Raw genomic sequence first — 18,179 nt, 5'->3', positions numbered from 1 at the left:
GTAGAGTAGAATCGATCCATGAGCATCCTCGAAGGCCTGGCTAAGGAGGTTGGACGTCTCCACCGTCTCCAAGCATTTCTTGCTTCTTCATGCCTCCCTGCCCTTTGTGCATGTTGTTCTCTCTGCCTAAAGCGCCCTTTCTCCCATCTCTGCCTGGCAAACTCCTATTCATCCCTCAAGATCCAGTTCAGAACTGCCCCCTTTGTGAGGCAAAGGGGAATAGAGGTAGCAGGCATTTTTACCCATGTCCTTGTATTTGCTCTGCTGCCATCCCACCAGGGCTGTAGTGATGGGGGAGGGGCCATCTCCATTTTGCAAATGAGGAAACTGAGGCTCAGAGATGTGAAGGCCTTTGTCCAAGGTCACACAGCTACCAAGTAGCAAAGCCAGGACTGGAACTTGGGCAGCAGCTCTCTCCCTTCCTTACGATGCTCTCCCGGGGCGAGGGGGCTTTCCCAGCTCCCCCCACCCCCTTCTGTCTGAGTCCCAGTGCCGCTCCAGTTCTCTTATGGTTCCAGCTGTTTGTATCTCCCTCCCCCCAAACTGGGAACTCCTTGAGGGCTTTTCTTGGGCCTGCCATATTTCTGGGTCCCCCGTCACCTGTTGCTCAGCACACTGTGGGTGCCCGGGTGGTGCTTTTGCACGAGATGAGTGAACAGTCATAAAATAGCCACCGTCTCTTGTGCCTTGAGTGTGGACCTGTTCTCGTTCGGAGCGGTTGCGTTGTTTTATTTATACAGCACCACGGCCCTGGGAAGTGGAAATGCTTACTTGCTCCATTTTACAGATGAGGAAACTGAGGCCCAGAGAGGTGAAGTGACTTGCTCAAGGTCACACAGCTAGTAGTGGCAGAGCTGGGAGGGGTAGGCATGACCCCGAGCCCTTGGAAGAGGAGCTCCGTGGAGGTGCAGAGGAGCCAGGAGGAGGGAAGGGCCCGAGCTGGGGAGGATGCCTCAGGTTAGAGGCTTTGAAGTACTGGAGGATCTCAACCAGCAACGATGGGAAGAGTGTCTCAGGGGGTCACAGCTTGAGCAAAGCTCTCAAAACTTTGATTCTGCCTCTTTCACTCAGAGTCAGAGGGCAGCCCTCACTTCTTCCTTTGTCCAGCCCCTTCCCTTCCTTCTTCCTGCCTTCCACGATGGGCTGGGGGCTGCCAGGAAGTGATGGAGTCCCATCCGTGGGAAGCCCTTGGGTGGCAGTGAGGCACCCCGATTGGAGGGTGGGGGAGGGTGGGAGTGGATGGGGAGCCCTTCCTCACATCACAAAGCTCAGCTGCTCCTCTGGGTGAGTTGGGGGCTGGCATTAGAGGAAGAGGAGGGATAATGGGATGGGGAGGAGAGGCTTAGTGGAAGATGGGCCACCCACATTTGAGGTGCTCATGTCTCATACCTCACCCAGGGACCACCCTGCATGTCCTTCCACTGTCATTGCTTAAGGTCTATTATTGTGAACCCCCTGCTCCAACCCCCCTCCCTGTAGGAATGAGGGACTTTCTGAGTCTAGCCTGTGACTAGGCTGGGAGTCGGGGAGGGAGAGCTTAAGGCTGAGCCTGTCTGTTGGGGTTTGGCCAGGGCTGGCTCGGTTGGGGTCCTCACAGTAGCAGCCTGGAGCTCCCACTCCCTGGATCTCCATGCCAAACGGTTCTGCTCCGAGAATCCTGGGTGCTCTGTGGCCTTGGGTCCGAGGAAGCCACTGGGGTCTGAGGTGTGACTGCCCTGAGCCCCTGCCCCGGTGTCTGAGTCTCCAGGAGTCAGAGCCCCTCTGGGTCTGACTCTGGGATGCTTCCTAAATTGCCCTTTCCTCCTACCCAGATTATTCCAGCAGCTTCTCTGGGGGAGTGCTCCAGCAGCCACTGACTTCTGCCCCCTTGCCCTGGGCACTCCAGTTCTACTCCCCACCATGGGGTGAGGGACCCCTTCCTGCCCTCCTCACACGACTTGCCTTGGCCTCACCCTGCTCTCTCCCCACCAACCATGGGTCCAGGACTCAGGGCTCGGAAACTTGACTGCCTGGGCCATACCCAGCTGCCCTGGCTTGCCTGTAATCCCCAAACGGCTTCTCTGGCCAGTCCCAACAGACCAAATGAGTTAAATAGAAGGACCCAAACTGGCATAACATCCCAGGTTCCAAAGCTGCCACACTCCCAATCCACACGCCAGCCTGAATTAGCCACAAGGATTAGGCTCCAAAAAGAGGATCCTGAGGCTCAGAGAGGTGAGATCAGTAGCGTGAAGTCACACAGCTAGTGACAGCAGTTGGGATGTAAAATTGTAGCTCGGGGACTCCTGGTCCAGTGTTTTCTCCTCTTGCCACATGTGGGAAGGTGAGGGGTCAGGCAGGGAATGTGTGATTCCCTTCCTTCCCTCTTCCTGCCTATCTGATAGGATCCAGGCCCCAGGGAAGGTGCCAGATGCAGTACATCTGCTCAGCCTGTTAGGTTTACACCGCTGTTACTTCTGAGCCGGGCGCAGATCGGTATCCCCACCAGACTGGACTGATCTGAGAAGCTATGGGGCCCCTCATTGTGAGGGCAGTCGCCGATCCTTGGCTGAGACAGCTCACAGCCACCTGAGGCAGGTTTGAGCCTCCCAGACCATTGGCATGGGAAGATGGGGCTTGATGTCTCCATTTCACAGGTGGGCAAACTGAGGCTCAGATGATAATCACAGTAATCAGCTTACCCAAAGCCTGGCTTGATGCTGACTGATTTACACACTTTGCCTGAACAGGAGATTTTGTGAATATTATCTCCTTTTTACAGATGAGGAAACTAAGACCCAGAGAGGACAGGGTACTTGCCCAAGGTCACACAGCAAATCCTTATTGGAGACTGGAACTGAGCTGATTTGGTTTTTTAAAACATTTTGGAGAGTGGGGAGGAGTACCATAGAGTTGCAGATTTAATTGTTTTTCTTTTTTTAGCCAAATCAAGATACTAACAGCTCATGCATGCTGAGCACCTACTATGTGCCAGGCCCTGTGCTGGTATTTTACATCCTCAGAGGGAGGCATGAGTACCCCCTTCCTGCAGATGAGGACCAAGGTCCTGCAGGGCCAAGGTAATGCAGCCTGCAAGTGGTGAGCTGGGCTGGCGCCAGGATGCTCTGATTCTGGCGCTCAGGCTCTGAGGTACCTCTCAAGCTGGGGCCAGGCTGAAGGTGGACCTTGGATCCTTAGTGAGACTGCAGTGCACCTCCATCCCTGCCCTTGAAATAAAACCCGCAAACTGGACTGTGAGCCCAGACTCACACATGGGCTGATGTTAGGCAGGTGGAGGCTCTGCTGGCAGAAGTCTGGGTAGTGTCAGCAGAGCTGAACCCTCACCCTTGCTTCTGGGGCCCTGCTTGGTTGGCCCCTGGGCACATGCTCCTGCCGGCCTTCCACTGTGAGTGGGTGGCTGGGGGCTTCCCAGAGGCCAGCCAGCTTGCACACTCTTGCTTTGTCAATCTGCCTCATTTTGTAGTCTCTGACCTAGACCTTGGCCCAGTCCTGCTGCCTCCTCCTCCATCTTCCCCGGGTTTTCCTGAGGGTCTCTGAGCCTCTGAGAGGCCTGGGGAGGGTGCAGGGGTCCAGGAGGCCTGCTGTGTCTGGCTGTGGGCACACAGGGGCCCTGGTTCTCACCCTTGCTCTGCTGTTGATTCGCTGTGTGGCTTTGGGCAAATCACCGCCCTTCTCTATGTCTTATTTTCCCCCTTGGTGAAATGAAGACTTGGGACTGGAAGATCTCAGCTCTTCCCTGTGATTTGAGTCCTTGCTGTGTAGCCTTGGGAAGTCTCTGCCCCACTCTGTGCCTCAGTTTCCCCAACTCTACAAAGAAAGTGCTGGGTTACTTCAGCCTGGGTGCTGTGTGTCCTTGGGCTGGTCCCTAGACATCTCTGAGCCATAGTTTCATCATCTGGGGGGCTGAGGCCTGCCTTCCTACTTAGCAGGGTGGCCTTGAGGGTCAAATGGGACACACAAGTGTGGATCCCCCACCCCATGTGGGTGCACACAGAGAGGTAGATGGAGGGCCTGGGCATCTTCAGGCTCTTTCCTTGAGGCGGGCCTCGCCCTCTTACTCCAGGGCCCTCCCTCTCCCGCAGAGACCCCCATGTGAGCTCGTGCCCCTGCCTGAGCATGCGTGCGGTGATCTCACAGCCAAGTCAGACCTCACAGCCCCAATCTCTCTCTCTTCGCCTCACTCCATCCAGAAGGGACCCACACTCTCTGGTTGAGCCTTGGCCCACCTGGCTGAGCCCCTGGCTCTGGGATGCTCACCTGTACTCACCTGTTCTCAGAGAGCTCCCCCAGCCCCACTCTCTCCCGGCCTCAACTTCTCCATCTTTAAAATGGGCTGAAGAATATGGGTCAGAGGCAGCTCAGAAAAATCAGGAGCCAGGGATCCAGGTTCAAGTGCAGACTGTGGCTGTGGGCAAGGGCCTTTCTCTCTTTGTGTCCCGGTGATGGGGAGTGGGGGAACACATCCTGCTTGCTGTGTGTCTTCTCAGGGTTGTGATGAGGTCAAAGGCAGCCTTGGATTGAGAAGCTCAGCAAGGTATCAAGCCCCGCTGCACCCTGTAGGGAAGGCTTCCTTCTCATCTGGGAGTTAGGAACCTGGGCCTGGCTGCGTGACGTGACCTTGAGCAGAGGCCTTTGCTTCTCTAGCCTCAGTCTTCCCATCTGCACAGTGGGAATGGGAGGGGGCTGGACCCTATTTCCCAGGCAGCCCTTTCCATTGGCCTCTCCTCCCTCCCATCGACCCTCTTCCTGTCCCCTTTGATTGCTTTGGATGCGAGGCCCTAGTGGCTGCCCCGCCTTGTCCCCTCTCCCCCGTCCCCAGCACCGCCTGGCGCTCCGCTCTCTCCCTCGCTCTTTCTGCCTCTCTCTCTCTCACCACCCCCATTTCTGCCTCTTCTTTCCTGTTGGGCTCTCGCTTTCTCCTCCCTCCTCTGTGTCTCTGGACCCCCGCTCCAGCCAGACCTGGTTCACATTCAGATGGCTGCAAAGGTACTTCTGCCCCCTCCCCACTCCCACCCAGACCCAGGGGACCCGCCCTACCGGGGGCTTTTCCTGCCCATCACCCTGTCCCCATCACCTCCTGCTCCTCCTCCTCCTCCTCCTCATGGGGCAATTAGTGTAGAAGGGCCCTGGGTACTGGGGCTCTGCCACCTCAGCTCCCTCTGACACGACTGTGTGACTGTCGCTGTGTGACTTTGGGCAAGTCCCAGACCCCTCTGGCCTCAGTTTCCCCCATAGATGGGTAGGCTGCAGGAGGAGGCCTGTAGTATTCAGTCAAGGAGCCCCGTGGGTGTGACCCATGATTTGTGACAAAGGCAAGCATTGCTCTAGTTTGCAGGGTTGGTGCCTGGATTGTCACCAAGCCCCCAAAGAGCCACCCCTTGCCTCCACTCAGGTCTCACCAGCTCCCAGGCTTGGGCTTCCAAATCTCAGGACTTGGGGAGGCTTTGAAGGTCTGATTTGACATCCATCTCAGGAGGAATCTTCTCCTGTTACAACTTGCTTGCTCCCCAGAGACAGGGAGCTCCCTCCCTCGATTCCAAGGCGGCTCTTGGCATCTTGAGACTGCTTGGTCTATCTGAAGGAAAGCAGATCACTTCCTGTCCCAGGACTCTGCCCCATGAATTCGGGCCTCGTCGTCTGAGTCAGCTTTGGCCAAGAGGCATCTGGGGTAGGGAGGGGAAGAGTCCCAGGCCACCTCGGCCTGGCAGCTGTGAGAGGCCTGATCTCACTGTTCCCTGCACCTCACTCAGCCTCAAGAGCCCCCAGCACTGCACCTATGAAGATTGCAGGCATCGGGGTCCATTGCTGATGGTTCCCTTCTCCTTTGCTCCCTCCCTCTCCCCCTGCTCAGAGAGGGAGACTGGTGGCTGGCCCACTCACTCAGCACAGGACAGACGGGCTACATCCCCAGCAACTACGTGGCGCCCTCCGACTCCATCCAGGCCGAGGAGTGAGTATCGACTCTGGCCTCCTGCTTGCTTACCATCGCTGCCAGTTCAGAGCTTCTCTCCTGGGCTAGAGTGGGAGGTCTGGCTGCCCAGGGCCCCAGCCACATCCCAGGAAGAGGCACTGTGGGTGGTCGGAAGCCTGGACCACCAGCACCATCCTTCTCCCTCCCGCCCCAGGTGGTACTTTGGCAAGATCACCAGACGGGAGTCAGAGCGGTTACTGCTCAATGCGGAGAACCCAAGAGGGACCTTCCTAGTGCGAGAAAGCGAGACCACGAAAGGTATGAGTGCTTCTGCTGACCAGTGGGAACTGAGCCTTTTGTGGGTTATTTGAGCTGGGTATTGTGGAATGAATAGGAGTTTGGTATATGGAGTGGGGTGGGAAGAGCCCTCCAGCTAGAGAAAAAGACAGGATCAAAGGCAGGGAGGTCCATCTGAGGAACACTGAGTCACTCTGGGGTGACCAGAGATGCAGCAAAAGATGAAGCAACAAGTACAGCAAAAGAGGCCAGCCTCTCTGGCCTCAGGTTCCTCAGGTGAGGAATGGGCACAGGTTGTCAGGGGGTCTGAGGGTCACAGAGCAAAAGGCTGTTCCCAGGGAGGGTGCTGATGCAACGGGCCCCTCTCCTTCCCCTTCTCCAGGGGCCTCAGGGGCTGGACTGGGTGCTGGGACCTGGCTTTGCCCTTCCCCCAACAGTCCTGGCCTCTCTTCCTCTCCTGTCCCTTCCCCCCACCAGAAAATGATCACCCCCTTTCTCTCCAGCCCCTCCGCACGTGGGTTGCAGACTCTCCATCACCATAGCTACGAAGCTCCCGCTTCCTGTGGGCCTGGGGCTCAGTGGGAGATGGGAAAGCAGAGCATCTGTGTCATGTGTGTGCATTTATGAGAGGTCATGTGGCTGTGCATGCCGTGTGTGGGTCCAGGCATGTGTGTGCACACGTGGGGGGTGGAGTTGTCTGTGGGTTGCTGTGTGGGAGTGAATTGTTATGGGTTTGTTCTTGTGCCTAGGGGCCTAGGGAGTGTGGACCTGTGTGATCATGCAGCCACTGGACACAGGCATGCCTGCGTGTGTGCACATGTGGTCAGGGCTTGGCCTTAGACTCAGGCCTGTGACTTCTATACGCACATGGCCTGGCCATCTGTAGAAAGTCATGGTTGTCCAATACAGGCTTTAGAGATCCAGGTACGGGTTCAAGTCCCAGCTCTGTGCCTGACTTGCTGGGTGACCTGAGGCTAGCTGCTTTCCCTCTCTGGGCCTCATTTTCCCTTCTTTACACTGGAGATTGTAACCCCCACCTGAGGATTGTCCAGAGGTTTTGTGGGCTGTGGGGACTGGGCTTCTAGTATGATGCCTGTGTGCTGCTTCCCGAGAAAGGCTTTCTCTGGCCACTGGAGCCTCCTCCCCTACCCCTGGGGCTCAGCTTTGTCCCCTGATGCCACCCCAGGTATCTCTTAGGCTCAGGTTAACAGGCCTAGCCAGTCCTGTTGGGCAGAAGGAAACTTTTCCAGCCCAGAGCTCTTCCAGGCTCAAGGGAAACAGGGAGGGGGCCATTGGGATTGGCCCAGCTTAGCTTTGGCAGCCTTCAGGCCACACCCGGTACGCGGTCTTCTGCCCAGGATCGCCCTAGCCTCAGCCAATCACTGGCTTCTGCCTGAGCCTGGAGTCTTCAGGAAGGGGCAGGGCCCGGACAGCGTGCCCGTGGGCAGACCCACAGAGGGGAGGCAGCTAGGCCAGGGACACACAGCCACTTGGGACCATTCCTGTTAGGCTCCCTGCCAACATTTATCGAGCACCTACTGTGTGCCAGGCCCTCTTACATGTAGTCTCAGTGAATCTCCCAGCAGCCCGGGAAGTAGCCCCATTGTGCAGCGGAGGAAACCGAGGCCCAGGGAGGGCTAGCCACTTGCTCGGGTCACACAGTTGGGACGCACACCTGGGCCTCAGAGGTCTTGCTAGGGCCAAGGGTTCATGGAAAGGCTCTCTGGTCAGGTGCCCCTTTGTCATTTGGCTCTGCCCCAGTGGCCGCCCCAGAACTGGGTGCTCAGAGACAGGCTGGACCAAACCTGGCTCTGCCTGTGCCTCCCTTCCGTCCCGTGTTGGGTAGGTGTGCTCAGTGCCGTGGCCCGTGGGTGGGCCGGCATGGTGGTCACGGCTCCTCTTTGGCCTGCCCTGCAGGCGCCTACTGCCTCTCGGTGTCTGACTTCGACAACGCCAAGGGCCTCAACGTGAAGCACTACAAGATCCGCAAGCTGGACAGCGGCGGCTTCTACATCACCTCCCGCACCCAGTTCAACAGCCTGCAGCAGCTCGTGGCCTACTACTCCAGTGAGTGCCGGGCAGGCCTCCCGGGCGGCCAGCTGGGTGCAGGGGAGAGTAGGCCCTTGGAGAGCATGGGGGGGTCTCCGCCTACCCTATGATCTGCAGACCCTGAGGAGGGGGGCTTTGGGGCCAAGAAGGGCCAGGACTTCTGTCACCCTGAGGATGCGGGCTCCCGTTCCCCTCCCCCCTTCTTCCTTTCCCCTTTCTCCCTCCTCCCACCCCCTCTTTTTTCCTTCTCTCCTCCCTGTGCCCTCTCTTCCCTGTTTCCCCTCTTCCCTCCCCCACCCCCCAACCTGCCCCTCTATCCTCTCTCCTCCTCCGCAGCTGCCTGGTGAGGAGGGGGCTGCCTGGAGGAGTGAGCCAGGAAGGAGGGGGCATAGGCCGGTGTCATTTGTCCCTGCAGCCTTAGGACCGGTTAGAACTGGTTACCGGGAGACAAGGAGGGGGCGGCTCTATCGATTGGATTGTAGCAGAGAGCGGGAGAGAGAGTGGCAGGCGGGGAGCTCACATGCGCAGGTCGTGAGCGCAGGCCAGGCTGAGTGTGCAAGAGTGTGGCCGATCCATCTGGATGTTCAGGGCTGCCCGGGTGGACTGAAGCGTCATGGCCTGGGTGCTCCCATGTGGACAGCTCTCTGTGGGTGTCTGTGGGCCTGTGGCATGTGGCCGTGGCCTGGGCATGCAGGCGTGGCCTTTCCTGAGAGCGCCCGCTACTCCTCCTCTGTTGGCTAGGCCTCCCAACTCCCTCTAGGATCTGCCACCCCGCTCTGTCCCCTTGGCCACCACTGTAGGGTTCATTCTGAACCCCGTTCCCCCAGATCAAAACCCTCCAGGGGTTACCTTGGAATTTTAGGATAAAGGCCCCCATGTGGCCTCCGAGGCCTTGGGTAGTCTAAACCTGGCTGGCCTCCCTGCCTTACCTGGGGCCCTCCTTCCCCCAGTCACTCTCCAGTAGCCGCCTGGCCTCCTTTCAGTTCCTCCAACCCAGGGGCTTATTTCTCCCTCACGGCCTTTGCACATGCATGAAGCAGTGTGCCCTCTGCTTGGAGGGCTATTTTCCCGAGTCAACCACTCACCCTCCTGTGGATCCAAGCTCAGGTGCCACTTCCTCTGGGAAGCCTTCCAGGATGCCACCCAGCCCACCTGCTATTGCATGCACAGCTCTCCTCTGTCACACTCGTGGTCCTGGGAGGTGATTAAGGGAAGTTGGGTGTCATCCTGGACTGTGCACTCCCTGAGGGCAGGGTTCCACTGGGTCCCTGGCACCTGCCTAGGTAGCCCCCGCTTAAAGTCTGATGAATGAATGACTCAGGGAGCAGATGCATGAGGCAGTGTGGGCCTGTGTCGGGGACGGTTGTGTACACACAGGTATGGACGCCTGGCCTTGGGGGTGTCCTGTGCCTCCCCGAAGCCTGTGCGCATACAGTGTGTAAGTCTGCACACACACACACCGCGGGACACGGAGACCCCAGCACGGACGCCGGGCCTGAACTCCACCTCCCTGCCTCTGTCTTCAGAACACGCTGACGGCCTGTGCCACCGCCTCACCACTGTGTGCCCCACGTCCAAGCCACAGACTCAGGGCCTGGCCAAGGACGCCTGGGAGATCCCCCGGGAGTCGCTGCGGCTGGAGGTCAAGCTGGGCCAGGGCTGCTTCGGAGAGGTGTGGATGGGTAAGGCCTTGCCCCGGCCCCACACACCCCACCATGTGCCCACCTGCGAACCAGGCAGATGTCTGTCCAAAGTGGCAGCTCGAGGCCCCATGAGTCCCCCAGCCTTCACCTCCACGAGTCCCATCACCTCTGCTGAACAGTGGGCCCTACTTTCAACATGGAGCTCCCCCAGTGGTGGCTGACAGCAAGCTGGGGTGTAGACCGCCACACCTCCGCACACCGTGGTACCTGTTTACCCAGAACCACTCAGGGCTGGGCATCGCGACTCCCCGGTGACGTGCCGTGTGGCCTGGGCTGGGTGGCTTCACTCTGGAGGGCTATTTTCCCGAGTCAACCACTCACCCTCCTGCGGATCCAAGCTCAGGTGCCACTTCCTCTGGGAAGCCTTCCAGGATGCCACCCAGCCCACCTGCTATTGCACGCACAGCTCTCCTCTGTCACACTCGTGGACAGAGCCTCGATCTTCCCAATTGTAAAATGGGGCTGGTGATAATAGGACCCCCTAGTGGGGTTGAGAGAACGCTGGCCCCGTGTGGGTCCACACGTTAGCTTCAGCTGTGGGAAGAGAAGCCCCCGCTCACAGAAGGAGTACAGGGTCTGGCGTGTTCCAGGCCTGTTAACGATCTCCTGTCTAACTCTGGAGAGACAGCCAAACCGTCCTTGAAAACAAATGCCACGCAGCCCTGACAAAACCCAGGCCCCCTTCTGCTGATTGGTTTCTGCTGACACAGGAGTTGCGGAGGCAGCGGTGAGGCAGGCCTGGCTGTCGTGAGCCTGCGCATCCAGTGGGGGTGGGGGGGGTGGATGGCCGTGTGCTGTTTTCAAGGTGGTTTCATCTGAGCTGCAGTATTCACTTGGCGTCACCGCCACCACTTCCCTCCCTTCAGAGGAAGGGATGATGGAGGAGAGCAGAGGGGGTTCCTGGGTGGCAGCACTGCAGGGACAGAGGCCTGCAGGCTGGAGGTCAGGCCAAGTCAGGAAAGGGGAGGCTTTGAGCTGGGGAGAGGGGAGGGGGATGAGAAGCCAGCTCCCAGGCACAGGCACAAAAAGAGGACATGAGCAAAACCTGAAAAATCCATGGCGTCAGCCATTCCTGTGGCTGCAAAACTCATTCCTGGCTTGGGCGTGTGGTGAACAGTCAGTGGGGGAGGCTCCCGTTCCTCCCTGGATGATCCAGGTAGACTCACGAAGTGCCTGGTACGCATGCCCAGAGGGCCTGTGCCGGGAAGGCCACAGACGGGGGCCCGAGCCCCAACTCGCACCTGGAGGCCCAGAGATGGGCAGGAATGGGCCCAAGGCGCCTCAGGCCCGGCTGGGACAAAACTCAGATTAAACACACTGGTTTAGAACACAGCTTCCCCCAAGGCCTCACAATTTAAAAACCAGATAATAATAAAATGACAGCTGCAGCTATTATTAACTGTGTCCTTACAGTGGGCTTGGCCCAGTGGCTAAAATCTCATTTAATCCTCAAACAGCCCACAGGTGGATACTATAGCATCCCCATTTTCCGGATGAGAAAATCGAGGCTCAGAGAGGGGAACTGACTCACCTATGGTCTCACTGCTGGGAGGAGGCAGAGGTGGGGGCCAAACTCCTGCCAGACTGACCTCCGAGCCCTTCTACTTAGTGTGTTGCCTTACTGTTTGGGGAGTGTGGCTTGAGACAAGCTCTTGTTCTAGTGGCCTTGTTCTGAGGCCGGCTTTGCCTCACCCCCTGCCCCCACGAGTACATGCTCCATCCGCTAACACCTGGGCCACCCAGAAGGAACATGACTACCCAGGAGAGGGCAGTTGAGTTGGAACCATGGTCCCCCAACTCTCAGATGAGTGTGCTGCTTTGGGGGACATTTCTAATAATCAGCGTCCGAACAACAGCTCTTGTTTCTTGAGTGTGCCCTGTGTGAGGAGCATCCTGCCCATTTGCAGATGGGGACACTGAGGTCCAGAAAGGGGCTGGGCCTTGGCTGGGCTTCTCACGTGGCCTGGGAGGCCAGAGCTGAAATTGGTACCCGGGCAGGCAGATCCTGGTCCCTGTGGGGTGGGAATGGGGGTCCTCCCCTGAGGCAGCCTGCACCCCTTTCCACGCAGGGACCTGGAATGGCACCACCAGGGTGGCCATCAAAACTCTGAAGCCTGGCACAATGTCTCCGGAGGCCTTCCTTCAAGAGGCCCAGGTCATGAAGAAACTGAGGCATGAGAAGCTGGTGCAGCTGTACGCGGTGGTGTCTGAGGAGCCCATCTACATCGTCACGGAGTACATGAGCAAGGGTGAGGCCTGCGTGATGGCGCGGACACATGGGTGGCCCCTGGCTGGGGTCCTCACAAAAGGGCAGGTGGGATGTGCTTCACCTCCCACCACATCTAGAGCATACGCCTTTAAAGGTGGAATGAATGGAAAGAATCAACTTCCCATGTCAATGGAAAGTTAAACCAAAGGTTGCCTTTCTCCGTTCATTTTGTTTTTAATGATTTCCCACAATGCATCTATGTCCCCCCGTTTGCTGGCTTTGTAAAGCCATTTGCCATTCTGGGGCTGGAAGGAGAACTCCCTGAATCCTCCAAGCTGAGCCACATCTGGGTCACGTTCCTGGCTTGACTTTTACTTAGTTTTGAAATTAATTATTTTTCAAAATTCCACTTTTGGGAGGTATAATTTACAAGTGATAAAATACACCCATTTTAAGTGTCCAGTTCGGTGAGTTTTAACAAATGGGTATGCTGTGTATCTCTTACCACAATCGAGTTATAGATCACCGTCACCCCAGAAAGCGCCCTTGACCCCTTTGCAGATAGTACTCTCCAGCCCCAAACCCACACAGCCACTGATGTGCTTTCTGTCTTCATAGAGTTGTTTCCTCTAGAATTTCGTATAGCTAAATCTTTTACATCCGAGAGTTTTCCTTCTTGTTGTGTGTATCAGTAGTTTGTTCCTTTTTGTTGCTGAGTGGTATTCCGTAGTATAGCTGTACCACAGTTCTGTTTGCCTAGAGGCGGACATTTGGTTGTTTCCCATCCTGCTTGCCTTCTGAGTGACAAACACAGACTTTATTCAGAGATGGGTTTGCACAAAGTCTGCTGTGTGGTTAAAGTGAGGCCGGCCTGCCCCGGTGGACAAGATCTGGGAATCACTGCTTCCTGGCTCAGGGAGGACAGGGCGGGGGCTAGAGCTGCTTTCTCTCTCTCCAGGGAGTTTGCTGGACTTTCTCAAGGGGGAGACGGGCAAGTACCTGCGGCTGCCTCAGCTGGTGGACATGGCTGCTCAGGTGAGTCAGCCCTTCCCTGCTCCCACACCTGGCCTTGAGTTCTCTGACCCACCTGGCTCAGCCATGTCAGGCCTCTTGAGTGCCCCCTCCAAGGAACTTGTCTTGATTGCCCCACACTCACTGATCTCATCCCATGTATTACTGGGACCACTTACAGGTGCTGTGAGTGGTGGTTCGGGCAGAGAAAGAGCCCTTACCTGGGCATCAGGAGTCACTGACTTGCTATGGGACCTCAGACCTCAGTTTTCTTCTCTGTCAACGTCAGTCACTCATCAAACATGTATTAGTACTTGCTTGCTGTAGGCGGTGCTCAACAACTACTTTTTAATTTAATCCTTAATACAATCAGGCGGTAGAGATGGCTATTATTCCATTTGACAGATGAGAAAACTGAGGCTCAGAGAGGGGACTTGGGACAACAGGCAGGACCTGACACTCATCTGTGTCTCTGGGAGCATCTGGGGCCTCTTTTGCGTGGTCACCCCACTTCCCTGGCTGCATCTTGTCTTGTGCCTCCCCTTGGCCCTTTGCCCTATGCTACCTCCTCCTGCTGGGCACTGGTCCTGCTTTTTGTGCCAACAGTATTTATTGTAAATTGACTTCATTGCCTGAAGAACTGGGAAGGGTGGGGAATTTGGTTGGCTATCCACTCCTGGGGATAACACCACCCCTGGGCATGTGCCCTGTGATCTGGGAAGGGCAAGGGGTGGCCCCTGAACCAGGCTCCTGGGTTCTGCCTACAGATCGCTTCAGGCATGGCATACGTGGAACGGATGAACTATGTCCACCGAGACCTCCGTGCTGCCAACATCCTGGTTGGAGAGAGCCTCGTGTGCAAAGTGGCTGACTTTGGGCTGGCTCGGCTCATCGAAGACAATGAGTACACAGCCCGGCAAGGTGGGCAGGCTCCCGGCAGATGCCGTGTGGCCGTGGGGAGTCACACCCCTTCTCTGAGCCTCAGTTTCGTCCTCTGTCAAGTGGGGATAAGAATGGTGCCTATCTGGCAGAGCAGTCATGATGTTCTCCTGAGCTCCCCCGACCCTTCTTGGTCCTGCAGGTGCCAAATTCCCCATCAAGTGGACGGCTCCAGAAGCTGCCCTCTATGGCCGGTTCACCATCAAGTCAGATGTGTGGTCCTTTGGGATCCTGCTGACAGAACTCACGACAAAGGGACGGGTGCCCTACCCCGGTAAGAGGGCTCCCCACAGCCCATCTTTGGTTCTTCTGCCCCTGCCCTGGTGACCTTGGGCAAGTCAAACCCCGTCCAGGGCCTCAGTTTCCCCATCTGTATAACAAAGAGGTTGACCATCTGATCTTAGGCTCTGTCTTTGGTCAGGGCTCCCAGCCTTGGGGAGGGCCTTACCCACGGTCACAGCCACCCTCTCCTAGGCAGGAAGCCCTCTTCGTTGTCCCCATCAACTTCCCTCTGCCCCACTTTCCTCAGCGGAGCCAGCCGCCTCTTGCTTCCCTCTGCCCACAGGGATGGTGAACCGCGAGGTGCTGGACCAGGTGGAGAGGGGCTACCGGATGCCCTGCCCGCCCGAGTGTCCCGAGTCTCTGCATGACCTCATGTGCCAGTGCTGGCGGAAGGACCCAGAGGAACGGCCCACCTTCGAGTACCTGCAGGCCTTCCTGGAGGACTACTTCACATCCACCGAGCCCCAGTACCAGCCCGGAGAGAACCTATAGGGCGTGGGCTACAGGGCCAGACTGCCTTCTTGGCTTGGATCCTGAGCTGGGTGGCCCCTGACGTGGGGTCTTGCCTGCCTCTGCCTGCCCGCCCCCCCGTTGATCCTCTCTGTGGGGCTGAATTGCCAGTGACGAGGCCCCTCCCTCTTTTGTGGCATGGAAGGGCTTGGGGCCTGGGGCCGCCCTGGGGGCGGGGTCCAAGGCTGGCGCAGCAACTGTGCCCGGGCCCCTGGCCAGCCGCACGCCTCCTCCCTGCGTTCCCTCCTGGAGCTCTGCGCGTCTCAGCAGGAGGAACTGGGAGGCAGGGCTGGGCTGAGGGCACCCTTTTCCTAGCCTCAACCTACTGCACGCACTGGCCCTTTCCCACTTCCACGCCACCCCAGGTCTGTCTGCGGAGCTAGCCAAAGAGCCTTTCCAAAGAGGAGTGATGGGCCACTGGCCCTCGGCCTGCCTGCCACCCCGCCCCTTGCCATCCATTTCTGAAACGCCTGTTGGTGGAGGCTGCTGGGTCCAGCCCCCTCTGCTGTGGCTCCCAGGCTGGTGAGGCCTAGCTTGACTTGATGCTGGTGGGTGGGGTGGACACCCCCCTCCAACCCTGCCCTTCTTAGACCTGAGGGTTCCTTAGAGATCTTCAGTTTCTTGTCCCCATACTACCCATGGGGAAACTGAGTCCAGAGAGGGGATGTGACTTGCCCAAGGCCACAGAGCAGTTCAGGGTTGAGGCGGGATTGGAACCTGGTGCTCCCTCTGTCTTCCTCAGGAACCAACAAGATTGTCCTCGGAGGCATTGTGGACAGACTGGGGCAGCCCAGGGGACAAGGGGCCTAAGGACGGGTTAGAGATAGCAGAGAGAGTCCTGCTGCCACTGCTTGCTCAGTGGGCTATTGTGGGGGGAGAGAGTGGAGGTAGATGTGGGGCTGAGCTAGAAATGAAAGGTACAAGGGTAGGGAGGCAGGTTTCAATCAGAAGGTGGGTGGTTTTTGACCTTTGGAGCTAGCCAATCGTGAAAGGGAGTGAGCTCACAGGCTCTGGAGGCAATCAAGCAGAAATAGAAGATCCAAGTGATTGGGAGGCCCTGGCCTCAGGAAGGAACCCCAGGTCCTCCTTCCCCCAGTTTGTCCTGTGTCATTTCAACGCCCGGCCCCTGCTCTTCTCCCCAAGTTGGCACCCTTAACTCACAAGTACGGAAAGGAGTGCCTAGGCTGGGGTGAGGAGAGAGGACTGGGGTGTCTATTGCCACACACAAGGACTGGCTATGTGCCCTCGGGCAGCCCCTGCTTCCTTCTCTGGGCTGCAGTGTCTGCCTCCATATGTGGCCATGGCCTCTGCAACTGCTCCACTCCTGTCCAGACCCTGTGGCCTGGCATCACGTGGTGAGCTCAGCCCATGGCATCAGGAGACCGTGTTTTGGCCCTTGGGCTATGTGGTGGCTTCTCCCTGGACCTCAGTGTGTCCTTCTTAAATGGGGCAGCCAACAGTTTGTAGGCATCTTGCCAAGGGCCCCTGTGTGCGTGTATGTGTGTGTGTGTGCGTGTATGTGTGTGTGTGTGTGTGTGTGCGTGTGCACGTGTATGTTCCTCCACGTGTGTCCATATTTAACATGTAAAAACGCCCCCTGCTCTGTCCCCCAGACCTGTTGTACATTTCACCCACAGCCCCCCATCATAGCAATAACGTTCCCGCTGCCAGGGGTTCTTGAGCCAGCCAGGCCCTGCCAGTGGGGAGGGAGGCCAAGTGGTGCCTGCCTATGAAATTTCAACTTTTCCTTTCATACATGTTTATTACCCAAGTCTTCTCCTGTCCTGTCTCCGTCCCAGTCGAATCTGGACTCACTTACCCCAGCGCGCTCCCAAATCCCCTTCCGACTGCCCAGTGTCCTTTGTATAAGGTGTCCTAATACTGTCTTTTTTTTTTTTAAACAAACTGTTTTGTAGATTTCAGACGACTATGCAGAGGCCTAGGGGACCCCCGGCTCTGGGCAGGGCCTGGGGTTCCTGCGTTCCATGGCCGAGGCCTGTGGGGGGAGGGGGGATTTGGAATTGGTTGTAAATACTTTGCGTATTGTCTGATTAAACACAAACAGACCTCAGAGTTTGGTCAGCGGTTTCTTGAGTATCTATTGTGTGCTGGAGAGTGAGAGGGGGTGGGATGCGAGGACAGACTGTGTCAGAGGGGCCTTTGTGCAGGCAGCATTGGTGACTGGAGGGCTTGAGGCCAGGGAGGGACGTAATCAGATTGGAGATCTCTGGAATGCGGCTGTGTGTGCACATCCATCCCTGAATTTGGGGAGTGACTGTGCCTGGCAGAAGCCTTGCTTGTGTCTGAGATGCACCAGGCGAAGCCCAGGGCTTGTGAGCAGGAAGTGTGAGCAGTTGAAGACCCTCTGCCCTAGGTGGATGGTGGCAGTTGACACTCTGGGGGCCCCGCAGGGCTGTCAGGCCCTTGTGGAGTTGTGGGCGTCCTCACAGGGAGATGTGACTGTGTGCCTGCTGTGTGTTTCCCAGGAGTGCTGGGCTGGGTGGGTGGGGGGGTGGTGAGTCTGGGTTAGCAAAAGCCCTGGGCACTCTGGAGAAAAATCCAAAGACCCTTCCTCTCCTCCATTCTCCCCTCCACCAAGGCACACAATCTGGGAAGTTCATTTGCAGCAGTCTATAGGAAGAAATTTATTTTATATCAGATCACACACCGATCCATGTAAGTTACCTCTGGTCGTAATAACACTGTTTAATCTGTATAATTAAAAACATTTCAAAATCGGGATGTTTCTCTGTTCACTGTTATTTTCACAAGCCAAATACCACAATGTCCGGTCAGAATGGACACCTGGAGACCCCATGGGTGTACATGTGTCTTGGGAGCAGAGGTAGGAGCATGGGTGTGAGTTTGCACTCGTGGGTGTGTGCCTTTGTGCTCACTGGGGTATGCGTGTGGCCCTACTTGCTCATGGGTGTCTGCGTTGGTGTGTGGACACGTGTCCAGGTGGCCTGTGAGTCTGGATGCCCAGATGTGTGAACCTGTTTTTTCTGGCCCTGTGTGCAGAGATTTGTGTGTACTGCGGGGACACCACTCTAGGTGGTTCTGCCTGAATCTGTGGGCTCCCCGGGGGCGCGGGCCCCGATGTGTGTGGCGGGGCTCTGCTTGTCTGCGCGGGGTAGTGTGTGTGTCGGAGTGGATGCTTGTGGTCTCAGGGCGTGCACGGGGCGCCGGCCGCTCCGCCAGGGCCCACATGCACCCGGGGGCGCAAGGACACGTGCGAGCAGCCCAGCCGGGGGACACACCCCAGCCA

The 18,179-nt window shown here is 57.4% G+C and overlaps 1 protein-coding gene across 3 annotated transcripts in view; it reads left to right on the top strand.

Annotated features, from left to right (window-relative positions):
- The window catches only part of SRC (SRC proto-oncogene, non-receptor tyrosine kinase), a 55,980-nt gene extending 38,998 nt beyond the window's left edge, over positions 1-16,982 (top strand). For all 3 annotated transcript variants that reach the window (XM_061210039.1, XM_061210038.1, XM_061210037.1), the window contains 9 exons: positions 5,852-5,950; positions 6,126-6,229; positions 8,126-8,275; positions 9,784-9,939; positions 12,030-12,209; positions 13,128-13,204; positions 13,948-14,101; positions 14,262-14,393; positions 14,685-16,982. In XM_061210039.1, the coding sequence (XP_061066022.1) occupies positions 5,852-5,950; positions 6,126-6,229; positions 8,126-8,275; positions 9,784-9,939; positions 12,030-12,209; positions 13,128-13,204; positions 13,948-14,101; positions 14,262-14,393; positions 14,685-14,893 (1,261 nt within the window). In that variant the 3' untranslated portion in view covers positions 14,894-16,982. The remainder of the gene's footprint in view (positions 1-5,851; positions 5,951-6,125; positions 6,230-8,125; positions 8,276-9,783; positions 9,940-12,029; positions 12,210-13,127; positions 13,205-13,947; positions 14,102-14,261; positions 14,394-14,684) is intronic.
- Positions 16,983-18,179: the final 1,197 nt, after the last annotated feature.

This window comes from Eubalaena glacialis, chromosome 13, assembly GCF_028564815.1.
Source record: "Eubalaena glacialis isolate mEubGla1 chromosome 13, mEubGla1.1.hap2.+ XY, whole genome shotgun sequence".
Classification (NCBI taxonomy): Eukaryota; Metazoa; Chordata; class Mammalia; order Artiodactyla; family Balaenidae; genus Eubalaena; species Eubalaena glacialis.
The sequence above is the reverse complement of the archived record's forward strand: the minus strand, read 5'-3'. Positions and strand labels throughout refer to the sequence as shown.